Consider the following 16,316-nt stretch of genomic DNA (forward strand, 5'->3'; position numbering starts at 1 on the left):
ACCTCGCTGTTAGTACCTCCCAGCAGTCACCGCCTGTTTTTCCCGTAAGCTACTTCTATGGAATATTCAAAGTGCAACCACCTCCAGAGACTAACTAGAACAGGGGTCAAAGGGTTCAGGCCATGCTTGTACCATCTCTTGCTTGAAAAATGTTGAATAGTGACTGTACCCACCAGATGCCAGGCAAATAGCTCTTTGGCCCCTGACCAGCTGCCCCAATGCTTAAGCTGCAAAAGTCTAGCTGCAAAGAACTGCCATCTCTTAAGAAATACACACACACACACACAAAGAAAAACACAAACCACCACTGTTAAAAATACATTTATCATTAAAATATATTACACATATGAGAGAGGGATGCATCATATACAGTTTGGAGGATCTGCTGGCCCAGAAAATCCCACTTGTTTAACCAGAACACCAATTTCTTCATTATTTTCATTTTCAAGCCACTGTATTGACCTCAGAGGCTGAGTGGCGAGCTTCAGAGCTGTTGTGCCACATCTGAGCAGGAAAGAGGATATGGTTTGCATATGCATATACACATGTCCTCAGAGTGCTGGAAGCATCTGGGGTGGCTGTGACCTGTTTTATCAGCAGCTGCCACTTGCATTTTTGCTGTCCAAGTCATTCTCCTTTCAGTTCCAAAGTGTGTTCAAATATCTGATCATGGGGAGCTCTGCTCAGGCTACAGGGAAGGCGCTGACTTTGCCCTGGAGGCAGGCTGAGTGAACACAAGAAGTACAGTTTTTTAAACATACTTAAAATAAAAAAACACAGTACTGGTTGGGCGTCATCCCGTGCACCAAAAGGCTGCCAGGTGGAGTCCAGGTTCGGGCACATGCCCAGGGTTTTGGGCTCGATCCCTGGAGGGGGAGGCATGCATGCAGGAGGCAGCCTATCAATGACTCGCTCTCACATGGCTGTTTCTCTCTCCCTCTCCCTTCCTCTCTAAAAATCAATTTTTAAAAATCTTTAAAAAAATAAGAGAGATCTGTGTTAAATTAAAGTTGAACACTGAATGTCAGTTTTATTGTAGATTTCTCATGTCCTCATAACTCACAGCAGTACTGCATGTGATAGCCATGGCGGGGGGAAATGGCCTGGGCTCAGGAATAGGCAGTTGCCACTCTAGCTTCCAAGTGGCCTCACACCCTCTTAAGGCCACTCTTGACCTGAAACAGGTGGGACTGGTAATTGGCTGCCTCAGGTAAAACAGGAGAAGAGACAGACAGGCTCAGGGTGAGTTGCAGAGGAAGAGGTGAATGAATTCTTGAGCCTTTTTCTCTGCCATTTCAAGCTTTTGTTGACCAGCTGGGTTTCGAAGCAGTAAGCTGCCAAATATGCTAGCTGCATGAAAAACACAGAAAACAAGTGATTCAGCAAAAGAAGGCACTAATTCTTTGCGTCACTGGGAGTGGGAAAGGGTACCCAAAAGCAAGTTTTCTGCTTTAAAAACTATTTGAGGGTAAACTTTGCCCAGAGCTTAAGATTTTAGTTTTATTACAGTGGACCTGGGACCTTCCTCAACCACATTTGTCATGAGTCTCTTGGTTTGCAGATATGCTTTCCACAGATACTTGGCTGCTTACCTAGAATATTCTCATTCAAATGATTTTTTTCTGAATTTTTCAGCAACAGTCGCAAAAACGCCACCAAGTAGTGGAAGACATTTTTGTGGAATGTGGGGAGAGTAGAAATGACCTGAAAGAGGCAGAATTGGGATTTGTCTTTTCATTCAATTATTTGTCAAGTGTCTGCTATATTAAAGGAATTGAGTACATGATCCAATTACATGAGTAACACTGTGCATAGAAAACCTTGATCACTTACCATTTGGCACAAATGCCAAAAGAGAAGTACAGATCAAGTGCTACATGAATTCAGAGGTCAAATTTCTAACTACGTGCTCTCCAAAGACTTAAGGGAACAGAAGACATTTTCGTTAGGTCTTGAATATAAGACAAGATTGGACTTGCAGAGGTAAGGACTAGGGTATTTAGGACAAAAGAAAGTACAAAAAAAGGACAAGAGAAGGAAAACAGTGAGATAAAGAGATAGAACACATTGTGAGGAGTCTTTGGCAGGAGCATGACTGAACAGGCACTAAGCCCGGAAGGGATCAGGCTGGAATTCAGTGAGTACTCCAGATATCTGCATATGAAGTTAGGAAGCTTGTACGAAATACATTCCAAAAGAGATTTTGATTCAGTGGATGTGGGGTGAGGCTCTAGAACCTGTATTATTTTCAGGTTTTCTAGATTATTCTATTACGGTCTGTTATATATGTGAGCAACTAGAGTAGATCATAGAAAGTCTTGAATGTTTAAGAAAATCATTAAGTGTCAATGGAAAGCCAAGTACGGTTTTTGACCAACAGTAATATGATGAAAGCTTTAGAACACGATCTAATGGCAGTATACAAAACAAATCAGCAGAGAGAGAGCCTGAATACAGGGCCTTGCACCAAGGAAAGTGGAACGAGAATGGAAGAAAAAAGATGGTGATAGATCAAGGGGACTGGGCATGTGGGAGGTGAGAAGTGGAGGAGTCAGAAATGACTCAGGTTTCTGGGTTGAGTCACTGCAATTAAATGTGATGCCATTAAAAGAAAAAAGGGACATGAGAGGAAAAACAGGTTTGGGAAATGAAAGATACAGGAGGAGAGTTTCTAAGATACTGCATGTGAAGGGCGGTGATCGCTCTGTTCCCTCAGGCCCCACAAAGCCTACAACATGTGTAGCTGATGCTCAGCGCTTCCCCTCACCTGTTTACTTGCTGTGTAGTTTCCAGAACACTCCAAGCAGTTATGGTAGGCGCTATAACAGATGACGGGCTCTGGCAGGCTCTCCAGGAAAAGCAGCAAGGCTTCAGCTACGGAATTATTGCTAGGGGCTTTTGGCCCATCGTTAAGGAACAGGTGATGCTGCTGCCCATGGTTAGGAAAAGGCCCAAGAGCAAGCACATGCCAGAAGTGCTGCCTGCCTGATATCCTGAAGAGGCCAAGCTGTTTATCAGCTTAGTTGGGCCCTCCTGAGTTCCTACTATATTTGTTGCTGAAAGTTGTAAAGGATTCTCTATACGAACTTTAAGAAAGAAAAACATGATAGCTGAGGATACAATATCTGATTTTGAGCCTTAAAATATTATTTCCTTTTTCTCACTTCTCTTACTCATATTCTCTCTCTCTCTCTCTCTCTCTCTCTCTCTCTCTCTCTCTCTCACACACACACACACACACACACACACACACACACACACACAAAGGATACAGAGGGTATTGAGGGTATCAATCATTCCAGTATCCAAACAGTCCCTGATTTGCTCAAATTCTGACCTCAGGCCTGGCTGTTGAAACAGATCTTCCTGCAAAAAGGAAAAAAGTCACAAAGTAATTATATTGTCAGAAAATCAGCAATGATTTCCTGACCTAGAAATATAACTGCCAGCGGAGAACAAAAGGAAGCATGTAGTGAGGCCTTTGAGTCACTCTGGTAGACAATCTGATTTAGGCTGGTGTGGCTAATTCATCTTGCAGGCCTTTCCAAGCATGCTCCCACAACAGGTCTTTAGAGTGATAAGACATCTATTATGAAATCATGGGTAGGGCCTATGATACACAACAGTAAGATCCAACATAAGGGAAAACTTAAAAGCAGCTATGTTTCCTACAGTGTTATAGAGGGATTTTTTTTAAATCTGAAGAAATTGTATCATTTATAAGATGAAGAAAACTAAAAGGCAACTCAGTGCTTTATGAAAACAAGATTATGGAAATAAAGGTTTTTCTGGTAGTCCTAGGGGATTTCATATTCATTTGTTTTATAAAATGACTTAATGCCATCCAACTGTATTATAGAGGGGATTTCATATCCATTTGTTTTATAAAATTACTTAATGTCATCCAACCGTATTAATAATAACTATATTATATGTATTGCTCAAAAGTTACACTTGAAGCCCTGGCCGGTGTGGCTCAGTTGGTTGAGTGTCATCCCATGCACTGAAAGGTTGCCGGTTCAATTCTGGTCAGGGCTCATGCCCAGATTGTGGGTTCAGTCCCCCATTGGGATGACTATGAGAGGCAACCAATCAACGTTTCTCTCACATCGATGTTTCTCTCTCTCTCTCTCTCTTTCCCTCCTTTTGAAATCAAATCAATAAAGTCATATTTAAAAAAGAAAGAGAGCCCGGCCGGGAGTGGCTCAGTGGTTGAGCCAATCTGATCTCAATGAAGGTTGCCCAAGTCACTAGAAATCAGGCCTCCTGACTCATGGCCCGGAAATTCCATCTGGTTTTCTGCCTCAGGCTTGTCTACAAGTTAGCACCTTCCACTCCTAGAAGCTGGGGAGAGTTCCTGAAATGGAGAGCAGGCTGAGAGCCTGAGAAGTCTCCAGATGGCTTTCTACCTGGGCAACCCCAGAGGCCAGGGGAGAGAACGTGCAGTGCTGGGAAGGCCATCCCGTGCAAGGCTGCTTCCCTTGGGGGTAATCAAATGCTTTATGTAATATCACAATCCCACAAGGGTGTGAAACATGAACCTATTTATCCCTCCTTCACTCCCTGAGGGAAGAGCAGCTTTTCACAGGTTCTCTGGAGTAAAAGCTGCTTACGCCAAAAATTGTTGGGGCTGATGCCCTTTCTCAAGGCAGCCTAGCCTCCATAGGCCCGACTGCATGAGCACCACCCACCTGCTGGACAGCATTTCGGTATAGGTAATCAACCAGCATCCAGAGCTCTTTGGGGATTTCCAAGGGGTTCTCCAACTGGCTGCCATCAGCTTCAGTCCGGAGTGGCATCAGAGTCTGAAAAGAAATAAAAAATATAAGAAGCCCCACCAATGGAACCTGTGCCAGGCTGGCTTCAGGAGAGCGCATGATACAGGGACAGCAAACCCATGGAAGAAGGGAAGCACTTCAATACCCCTAAACAGACATTCCACAGTCAAAAATCAAATCAGGTGGTGCAAAGTACAAGGGTGATTTTTGAGAACTGGGAGTGGATTATAGCAAGAAGTGTCAATGAATCAGGTAAAAATATGCATCAACTTCTTAGAAAAAAATCCTGCCTATAGCGTTTCACTGGCAGAGCTAGAAAGATAGTATGGTCCTGTGAAAAAAAGAGCACAGACTTGGGAGTCCAAAAGCCTGAATGCAAGGTCCACGTCCACTGTCAACTTGCCATGTGACCTGTGACAAGTCACTCTCCTTATGGGGCCTCTGTTTTCATCTGTACAATGGAGAGGACAGTGTTGGAGAGCAGCTAAACTAAAAAGTGCACGGGTGGGGGGAGCATATGTATTACCATACATCTCCTCCAAACTAGTTCCACTGTATTGGCATTGTCTCCATAGGATTCTCTCAGATCTCAAAAAATTTAGTTTAGGATGATGTACTACAAGTGATGATTAAAAAATAGTAAGATCATGGGCCGGGGACCTTCATTATCGTCATATCCATGGCTGAGTTTCTCTAATGCACTGTGTATGAAAGACTGAAGAACATGGCCACAACATTTTGCAGCTTCTCCAAGTGGTAGAGTCTCTTCCCGTCCCTGGAATCTGGGTTGGCTTCACAATTTGCCACCACCTGATGGCAATTGCACAAACGAGACTAGGCAAGACCAGCAGAAGAGGCACACGGGAAACTCAGAGTCAGGAGGAGCAATAACTTGTTGCTTTCAACCATTAAACTTTCAGGGTGGCTTGTTACACAGCAATATGTAACTGATACAGTAGGCCAGCTCTAGGGAGGCTGAAGAATTCTCAGGTCCCTGGGAAGGTGGGCAGAGGAGTATCTTATTTGGCTGGTTGGCTGCTACACAGTACTAGATGTTTCCTTGTGGCACATAACTCACCAGCTCTCTAACAGTTTCAAGCGGCAGGTCCGAAATTGGCTCCCTCATGTAGCACAATGTATGAATGGGAGATGCGAAACAGCTGGGCACGTAGTTCCCAGACACAGACAAAAAGTAATCCTTTCCCCTGTCCAAGTGCAAAACGAGAATGTCCTCAATTTTGTCTTCACCCGAGTTGAGCTTTGTAGCCGTGGTCTTATTTACATATACCTCCAATTCAATCACCATAGCAGAATCTGAAGAAAAATTTAAAAAGTAATATTAGTTGGTGGGAGGCCAAGACAAAAGGGGGAAAGAAGACAGAGGGGGAAGAGAGTCAGGCCTAAAGTGTTATGGAAAGAAAATTAGGAATTAAGAGCCAACCAACAAGCATTTATGTGCTCAGCACTCAAGAGACACACGAACAGAGTTTATAGTCCAAGTAGGACTATGAAAACAACAAACAAACATGAAGAGGCGACTGCTGTGAAACTCAAGTTCTAGGAGCTCAGCTCAAACTCGTAATTATTAACACACTAAGAAGTCATGGGTCAAAAAGCTTGCCCTGAGCAAGGCAGTCGCAGACACCTGACCCAGTAGAAAATATAATGAAACTACCAGACTGTGAACTGTCCACAAAACAGGCTTAAATCCCTCTGCCACCCAGCACAACATAGAATGTAAAGGAGAAGTCAGGGGAAAGGTACGGACGGCACATTCCAGGGCCAGATATAATTTTGGGGTTATCACCCCATTATCTTTCCCCAAAGAGGAGTTGATTATGGTGGGGCTGACAGTAAAAATGGTTGTTTTTTAATCCTCAACCCAAGACTGTGTTTTTCTTGATTTTGGAGAGAAAGGAAGGGGGGGAGGGAGGGAGGGAGGAAGTGAGGGAGGGAGAGAGAGAGAGATTGGGTGCCTCCTCTATGCTCCCCGACTGGGGACTGAGCTGGAAACCTAGGTATGTGCCCTGGCCGGGAAACAGACCCGCAGCCTTTTGGTGTACTAGATGACACTCCAACCGAGCCACCCAGCCAGCGCTAAAAATGGTTCTTTTAACAGCAGCACCTGTTTCACAGCACTCTCCTAGGTTTTCTCTTTCTATGAGATTATGGAACAAATACATGGTCAAGAATGCTTCTGTTCTTTGTTTTTAATCTTCACCCGAGGATATTTTTCCCATTGCTTTTCAGAGTGTGGGAGAGAAACATCAACGTGAGAGAGACACATTGATTGGTTGTCCCCCACACGTGCCCCAACCAGGGCCGGGGATCAAGCCTGCAACTGAGGTACGTGCCCTTGGCTGGAATTGAACCTGGGACCCTTCAGTCCCCAGGGCGACGGGCTAACCACTGAGCCAAACCAGCCAGGGCTGAGAATGCTTCTGAAGCTGAACTCCGGCTCCTCGCTATTTTATATTTTATTTGTAGATGTACCTAAATTAAAGTACCTAATTAGATGATGCATCCACAGGACTTTTAAGAAGTTCCAAGCAGAAACAAAGCACTCAACAACAAAAAGCTTACTTCAGGAAAATGAGCAAAGACTGGGTAGAGTGTTCCCCAAACCAGGAACCAGGAACCTGGGAACAGAGGCCTCACCTGGCAGGAGGAACCCTCGGCTGGGGTTGGCATTCAGCCACGGCTTACAGTAAGACTCCTCATCAGGCTTGTTGATGAATTCAAACTGACAGGGTACTTGTCCATTATGAATTGTAAAGGACTCCACTTGCAATTGCATGTACTTCACATCCTGAAAACAGAACTGAGAACAAGCCCGGGACCGGTCAGACCAGTGCCGCCTTCTCGGCAACCTGTCCAGACACCCAACTGGGCAATCCTTGCCCTTTCTGGAAAGAAAATGAAGGGCCACCTCCTTCAAATCATGTTTCTGCTCTAAGTATTTACCTGGGAGGCCACCGCTACCATTAAAGACCAATTGTCTGTGTTTAACCCAGAAACTCAAAAACTCAAAGAACTCATGCTGTCTTATAAATAAATTTCCCAAAGGAATCAAAGTTCACATTTTCTATACCCAAAGGCCATTTCCAAAACATCCTTCACAAATTCCACCCCAAACGTGATGACCAAGCTTTTCCTTCCAAGTGGCTGGACATGTAAGGTATTAAAAATACTCTCACCATAAATTCCCATTTGAATGACTTCTTGGTATTGTCAATTCTGAATGATCTATGCTGTGGCTCTTTCATGAAAAATCTTTAGCCCTAACTTGACTTCTCCCACTTCCCATTGCTTTTCCATCTGCCTTCCCTACCATCAACTCAAACATACCCAAGAAATTCGGACTCAATTTAATCTCAAAGCAAAGCATTAGTAGGAAGACAAACCCAATGAAAGAATGCACTACACTGAAATCAAACAACATATTTTAAATCACCTATGCCATTATTTAAATCATAGATGGCCCATGTGTGGGTGAAATCTATGAGCCACAAAAGGTTAAAGCCTTCTGGTTTGGAAGATCAGGAGATGACCATAATCTAAACCAACGACCCCTCTCTTCTCAGCTAGCATCATCAACCTCACTTTATCTAGAAGTCTGACGCGTACCTGGAATTCTACGCCCTAGTAGATGAGATTTAAGCTCTATGAATAGAGGAGCCTGATGCCAATATTCTTGTTTGTTGCTGTTGTTAATCCTCACACAAGGACATTTTTTCCATTGATTTTTAGAGAGTGGAAGGGAGGGAGATAGCGTGAGAAACATCGACGTGAAAGAGACACATTGACGGGTTGCCTCCCGCACACCCCTACTACGGTCAGGATCGAATCTGAGACCCTTCGGTAGGAGGGCTGGCACTCTAACCACCGAGCAAAACTGGCCAGGGCTTGATGCTGATATTCTCAACGCTTCCTTCCTACCTCTCGCTTGGAGAGCGTCACAGAAGGAATGTTGGCATTTTCCATCTTATCCAGGGAGTGAACAATCTCCTCCAGAGTCTTCCGGTAAAGCTCTTCATTTACAACCCTCACCTGGAAGGAAACATCAGAGGCTAAGTGACATATCTGCTGCCCATTTCCTCTTTTTCAGTACAGAGAACATTCTGGCATTGGGATATAGCAATACAGAAAGTGGAAACTAAATAGATTTAATTAACAAAGAACCTAATCAACAATAGACATAGAAAGGTCGCCCAGAGACAAAGCTTGTGGTAAAGTGCACTGCTTCTGATGAGCAGAAAGCAGATGTGGAGTGAAAGCCTAGCTGGCAATTCTACCAGGTCTCAGGACCAGGGCAGAGGGATGCTCAGTGCCTAGCTCTACTTTGCTTGCTGCTGCCAAAAGGCCTGAAGCAAGAAATCTCTCTAGAGCTTTGATTTAAAGCAGCATTTCTTTTTGAAAAAAGCATTTCTCAAGCTTTTTTAACTAAATGTGCTCCAAGATTTTGTCACGTTTTCCCTTCCATATTTTGAATTATAAACACAATTTTTGTCACTTTCCAATAATAAAGCTTTAATTATAACATTCATTAGATTTTTTCAAACCACTCACACCCTCATGGATTCCGACGTGCCTCTACCTGCACCCTTGAGAATTGATAATATAAAGAAACACAGAAGTCACTGAAGAAGAGATACAAATAGGGAATAAATGGAAAGATGTTCAATGTCGCTAGTAATCAGGAAAATGTAATATGAAATATCTTTTTCTTTTGGCTCACTTGTTGGTAGAAATTTAAAAAACGGACAAAACCCAGTATTACCCAGGGTGTGGCAAAATAAGCTGACACACGGTTGGCAAAAGTATAAAATGGTAAAAACTATTGGGAGGATAATTTAGCAAAATCTAATAAATTTAAAATACACTTTTCATTGAACCACTAATTTTGCCCCCAGGAATTTCATTCTATAGAAATACACTGGTACACAAAGATATACGTGAAGTGTGGTCACCACTGCACACTGGGGGCCTTCACAGGCACCTCTGAATATAAGAGCAAGACTTTGAAAAGAACTTAAATGACCATCAACATATACACTATGGTTCATCCACACTGTGGAGGATTTTGAAGCCTTTAATAATGAGGGAGCTCTGCCTTTAGTGTCATGTAAAGATCTCTTGAGACATAGTCAGTGGGGAAAAAAAGATGTCCTCAGAACAATATGCATAATATGATCTCTTTCACAAAAAAGGAAAAACTTCCTCTAAAAACATCCTCTATGTTATATACAGAATACTGATCCACATCTGTAAATGCATGGAAAAAGGTCTGGAAAGATACAGTCCAAAAAGTAAAGAGGAGCTTCCATGTATGTAGAAACAAACATACAGTAGTAGTATATCAAAGCAATTCTGAATTGCTTTGAAATGAAATGAAAACAATTTTTAAAGGAGCTTCATCACACTCAAGGGAGGAGGAGGGCACCAGAAAGACAAAAGTGGTCCTGGCTGTGGGAACCTACTATTCCCTACGGGAAGATTACAACAGGCACCAGCTGCCCACCTACCCCAATGTCAAACACTGAGCTGACAGGCTTGTGGTCACTGGTCTTCAGGGTCATGTGGCTCTGGTAACTCAGCTGAGTAATGTTCTTCCCTTTCCAGAGGATCCGGTCACACCAGGCAGGAGCACGACACTTCTCACTGAAATGCAAAGTCCACACTGGGGGCCTTCATAGGCACAGCTGAACACTAACTGCCGGGCTAGCACCCTGGCTCAGCAGGGCAATGACTGGGGAGAGCCTTCCAGTCCCTGCAGCCCAGGGATCTGAGAGGTCAGGAGTGATGTGGGCTCACCAAGATATAACATGAATCCTGTGTATCTTCCAAAACACTGTTCAGAATGATTCTCTGTTCTTTACCCTCCTCTGGGGATGAGGTAAGAGTCAAAAAGGAATCTGACAGTAAGTACTCTATGGTTCTTAAAAGATGGTGGTTAAAACAGGTTTTGCCCAGCTAGTGTAGCTCAGTGGTTGAGCATCAACCTGTGGACCAGGAGGTCATGGTTCGATTCCCAGTTGGAGCACAGGCCCAGGTTGTGGGCTTGATCTCCAATGGGGGTGTACAGGAGGCAGCCGATCAATAACTCTCTCTCATCATCGATGTTTCTCTCTCTCTCTTCCTCTCTCTTTCCTTCTCTGAAATCAATAAATACATATTTTTAAAAAACAACAGGCTTTGAATTCCTACTGCCTGGGTTCAAATCCTGGCTCTACACTTGCCTGCATGGGAGGCTCTTTAATTTTTTAATGCCTCAGTCCCCTGATCTATAAAATGAGAAAAGTAAATCATACCTAGTTCAACAGGTTCTTGAGAAGATTAAATGAGATAATACAAGTAAAATGCATCAAACAGGGCATGGCATACCATAGGCACTAATAAAATAAATGAACTACTCTGTAATCACCAAATACAACCTAAGTTAGTTGGAATCATCTCATCACCTTAGACATAGCTTAAAAGTAAACCACTCGCAAGAGTTATTAAGGAACAAAGGCTAAAGCAGTGAAAGAGAAAACATGGAGGAAGGCAGGCTGTTTAATGAGCAGACACAGAGAAAATGCTCAACCGGACTACGAAACATGGAGAAAAAGTCACAGTAAACCTATTTTCTTCAAGCCCATGAGGGCGAGTGCGTCCCTAAATTTCTGGGTTTCCATTTGCCCGAAGCCCTGAAGCAACCTCTGACCTACCTGGTATCCCACTCGTTGGAGCCAGTATCATACTTATAGGTAGGCTGGAACGTGAGCTCGCCTTCTGTGAAGCCTTCAAAGACAGCCTTTACAGCCATCTGAGTTTTTAGCTATACAAAAGGTTGAAGAAAAAAAATCTCAGAATAAAAGGTCAAACCTTGAATTAGCAGAGGAAACAATTTGAAAATTGAACCCTAACTCAAACGAAAGGCCCATGAAAAAGCTATTCTGTATGATCTTTTTTCTTTTAAGTTTTACATTTTATTTTATTTTTTCCTTTTTATTGACTTCATTGGGGTGACACTGGTTAACAAAATTATATAGGTTTCAGGTGCACAATTCCGCAACACATCATCCGTACATTGTACGTAAGATCTTGACCTAAGTAACTTCTAGGAAGAGGAACAAGGTAACATTTCCTTCGCCTGTTATACAGTTTTTAAGGCATTTTTATAAGAGTTACCTGCATCCAAGGGGCCTGAATACCATATTACTGAGACGTCCCTAAGAGGATTAGGTATCAATAGAGTTTCCCCCTTCTAGGTATCAAACCTTCATCTGTGTAGCACAGTTGTTTCAATTATACAGAAAGATTGAAACATCATAGAAAAGGTCTGGAAAGATACAGTCCAAAAAGCAAAGGGGAACTTCCATATATGTAGAAATATATAGTAGAAATATACCAAACCAATTGGTATTATTTAAATTGGTTTAAATTTAAATTAAAAACCACTTTTAGCCCAGTTGGGTGTGGCTCAGAGGTTGAGCATCAACCTAGGATCCAGGAGATTGCAGTTCAATTCCCAGTCAGGGCACATGCCCGGGTTGCAGGCTCAATCCCCAGTCAGGGGCGTGCAGGAGGCAGCCAATCAATGACGACTCTCTCTTCATTGATGTTTCTATCTCTCTCTCCCTCTCCCTTTCTCTCTCTGAAATCAATAGATATATTTAAAAAAACAACAAAACTTTAAAAACAAAACACTTTTAAAAGAAGCTTGTCCAATTAGTTAAATGAACTGAAAGAAGCTGTGTGCCTTGATTTCCCCATCTGTAAATTTTGGACTTAGAATCTGCTTCACAGGATTGTTAGAAAAATGAACTGTCAACTTAGAATGGTGCCTGACGCATTATGATAATAGCTAGCATCCTTCCGAGTGCACAAACTCTAGGAGCTCCTTCCAGATCACACTCTCAGCAAGAGATAAAAGCACAGGTGATCCTGCCTGAACTGTCAACTCTAATGTAGGAGATAACAGTTGCCAAATTCCCCAAAATGTGAATCCCTAATATAAACTATTAAAGAAAGAGCAACAGGAAATAATAAAAATTTAGGTATTAAGGTAAGCTGTTTCTTGAATCGGTATATATTGACCTTAAAACCATCTGGAAAGCAGAGAACACACAAAACAGGTACTATTACTCATGGAAAGACCAGAAAAGAAGGCAAGAGGAGATGAGTATTAAACTCCCAGGGAAATCAGAATACCTTGGTCCAGAACAGAGGCAATGTTCAACAGACAGTTGAATAGAATAGAATAGAATAGAATAGAATAGAATAGAATAGAATAGAATAGAATAGAATAGAATAGAATAGAATAGAATAGAATAATAGAATAGGTTAATGCTGAAATGAGTATTAAAGAGAATAAAACTAATTTACCAAGGGAAACAACTACAGAGAAAAAAAATGGGTTAATAAAGAGATTATTCCAGAAAGAAAGATATAAAGTTTAGGTTTTTTTCCCTACAATTGATCTGCATTGGGGGGGGAAGATAACGGGAAGATTTAGACTAATGAATACTACGATTATTAAAAAGGGGACATAGACTAAAAGGAAAAAGAACTTTAACATTCTGAACAATTCTGACCACTGCAACAGTTTTTAAGTCTATTGAGGAGTAACCTGAAGAAAGTCAGAGACACTGATTTCTCCTGTCCTGTGAAATGGCTAATGCTCTGAGACAGAAATGCTAACCCAAACAATGGTGGGAGAGAAGCAGGTTATAGAACTGATTCCCGATGGAAGTGAAGGAAGCCACTCGGGAAAAAGAGTTGCCATTCACACTGGACAAGTCTGGGGAGGAGAGGAGAGGGGAAAGGGGGCATATTCAAAAAAATTAAAAGGTAATTTTAAATATACCAAGTATCTTATTTATGAAAACTCTGGTATCCCTATAGTCCCAGCTTGAATGAATGAATGAATGAATGAGCACAAGAGAGGCAGAGAGAGGGGGAGAGAGAGAGAACACGCTCCTGCTCCCACGCAAGACTAGGCCCCTCGAGGGACGAGTTCACGGGGAGACAACTATGGAAGAGGGAAATGCAGATGAAAGCAAGCCATGACTGGACATCAGCTCCTCAGGGAAGCCTCCCAAGCCTAGGGAAAAGAGGCTGAGAGTTGGGAAGCCAGGCTTTTCTGTACCCTCACAGTGTGGGGACAGCTGCCTGAGAGCACACAGGCGGCCACTGTACCTGGTCATATGAATACAGGGTTTGAAAATCCTTCTCTTCGATGAGCTTTTTCACCTTTTCCACATCCAGCTCTTCTATCCTGTAGTTGAGGTCCCCCAGCCACAAGATCACACTGTGAGGACAGAGCACAAAGGTCACAGGGTTTAGTAGGGACTTTACCCATCTTATCCAGTGGGCTTCTCACAGAAGGCCCCAGAGGCCCAGCCTCTTGGGAGCTGGATGGGGGAGTGACTGAGCTACTCAGGAAATCTTTCTCTCTTGCCATCCCATTCAATACCATGTCTAACATCCTGCTTACTCAATTATCTTGGTCCAAGTTCATTATAAACAGCCTTGAGTTCTCCTTGACTATATTCTTGTATGGTTAGAAAGATAGTCTAACAGGATCTGAAAGCAAGACAATTTACTTCCTTCTTGGGAAGAGGCAAAAAGATCAATTATTGGGAGTAATGTCAATCACCCAGGGACCCCAAACTAGATGATGCCACGATGTTACCTCTGCCTCCACACACGCTCCAGCCCGCAAAACACACTCTCAGCCTTTGTTTCTAGAGCTGAGTTACTCTGAAACAAAGCTCAACCTTTACAGTAGAATCTGGGTTTAATCACCGCCATAGCATCATCGGTTGGCTCTTTTTGCAGAGTGTGACAGGTGTTTCACTACACCTGATGCTTTGGGGAAAAAGATAACTGAATGCTCCTAGATAACTGCACATCCCATAAAGTCCAAAACGGCTCTATCAGAAGCCAACAATCAAGTTATGAGAGAATCTGCACAGCAGTATACACACCCCAAAATAAAAGGAGACAAACTAACATGCAAGTTGCAACCTCACAAACTAGGATGCTGCAGGCTTAGCAGAACGGAAGACACACTCCCTGATAGGTTCCCTGGAGAAGGAAAGCCATCCTGTCCGCTTCTAGGATACCAGTGAGCTCAAGACAGTCCACCATGGCAGCAGGCAGGATGAGAGGCTGGACTCTGTACACTCCCTGGCAGACACCAGTGTCTTCTTCCTCTTTATAAAAGAAGTGGCACAAGCTTCAAGTGTTACTTTCAAGTCTGAAATTCTAATATGCCTTGAATTTAGACAGATAGGAAGTTTTAGAGATAAATGAAATAAAGAGAATAGACAAAAATTAGCACAAGATGCTCCAAGCAGCTCCAACTATAGCTTTATAAAGCTGAGGTATAAAAGACTAAGTGAAGGCAGACAAATGCAGTCACTCCCAATTACACCTGCTTCTGGAAAGAACAGACGTATAAAATCCTAAAACATAGTTCTAAAACCTGGAGTTGTGATGCTCGCTCTTTGGTTGCTTTCCTTGTGATATTGTATCAGGGCAGAGCCATATTAAAATAAATCTAATACATTTTCCAGGGACAAATGATTTGAGAACAATTCTAGAGGTCTGCCAGATGGTAAGTTAGGAAACTAAACCTTTCCAAGGGACATGATCTGCGTTTAACTGAGAGTTGGCTAGAGTTCCCACTCCAGCAGTGGGAACCCCCCCCCCCATCACCTCCCTAACAAAACAGAGAGCTCACAACTCCACACACCCAGCATGTGACCCGTTTGGAGTAGAAGCCCAGACTCACTCGTGCTTGCTGATGGTGAGAGGGGGAAGGCTTGGGTCAACCTGACAAAACTGCATTCGAGAGCAAATGTCTTTATAGTCCTGGTTCCTCCTCTCATACTCTTCTGTGTGGGCTGCCAAGTGAGAATTCACAACGCAAATGCTGGTATTGTGGAACTGGAACCTGATCGCCACACCTCCTTTGTTACCCTAGGAAAAGGAGCCCAGGAAAATCCAGTTTACAACTTAATTCTGTCAGTCATTTCAACCCACAAACTTTCAAAATGTTCTCTCTTAAAGAGTCTTAATAATCCTGTGAGGTAAGTAAAGCAGTGTTATTGTCTGCATTTTACAGGTAAAGAAAACAAATCCAAGAAGGCAGAATGACTAGCCAGTCCATGGCAAAGCTGAGTTCACTTTCCACCAAATCACAGGAAAGCCACATGCTTTCCCTTCTCCACAGGAAGCTGAGCTCTTGCAGTAGAACCTAAAAGCAGGCCTTTAATAGCCTCAAGAAGAAGGGGACATTGCAAATCTTCACCAGCATTCTTTCTTCTCCTTTGTGATCCAATATAGTTTCTGCAAGAAACTGTATCTCATGGATTAAATGGGAAGATAAACTAGAGGCTCCAGTGTGGAGCATAAACATGAGGATCCATGCTAGTTGAGCAAATCAGCCAGCAATTCCCTAAAATACAATTTGTAAATGGTCTGCTTCATCCAGCCCTGCTTTGTCATATAATACCAGCATCTTCAAACTGGGATACACTCAGTCAA

The 16,316-nt window shown here is 42.9% G+C and overlaps 1 protein-coding gene across 1 annotated transcript in view; it reads right to left on the reverse strand.

Moving 5' to 3' along the window:
- Positions 1-1,004: 1,004 nt before the first annotated feature.
- The window catches only part of INPP5B (inositol polyphosphate-5-phosphatase B), a 44,487-nt gene continuing 29,175 nt past the window's right edge, over positions 1,005-16,316 (reverse strand). Inside the window, exons 10-21 of the mRNA XM_016218669.2 lie at positions 15,562-15,749; positions 13,962-14,073; positions 11,489-11,598; positions 10,304-10,439; positions 8,718-8,828; positions 7,437-7,599; positions 5,857-6,092; positions 4,692-4,805; positions 3,273-3,366; positions 2,768-2,895; positions 1,593-1,704; positions 1,005-1,350 (exon numbers count right to left, since the gene is read on the reverse strand). Coding sequence (XP_016074155.2) covers positions 1,238-1,350; positions 1,593-1,704; positions 2,768-2,895; positions 3,273-3,366; positions 4,692-4,805; positions 5,857-6,092; positions 7,437-7,599; positions 8,718-8,828; positions 10,304-10,439; positions 11,489-11,598; positions 13,962-14,073; positions 15,562-15,749 — 1,617 coding nt within the window. The 3' untranslated portion in view covers positions 1,005-1,237. The remainder of the gene's footprint in view (positions 1,351-1,592; positions 1,705-2,767; positions 2,896-3,272; positions 3,367-4,691; positions 4,806-5,856; positions 6,093-7,436; positions 7,600-8,717; positions 8,829-10,303; positions 10,440-11,488; positions 11,599-13,961; positions 14,074-15,561; positions 15,750-16,316) is intronic.

The sequence above is a fragment of the Miniopterus natalensis genome, chromosome 9 (assembly GCF_054644295.1).
Source record: "Miniopterus natalensis isolate mMinNat1 chromosome 9, mMinNat1.hap1, whole genome shotgun sequence".
NCBI lineage: Eukaryota > Metazoa > Chordata > Mammalia > Chiroptera > Miniopteridae > Miniopterus > Miniopterus natalensis.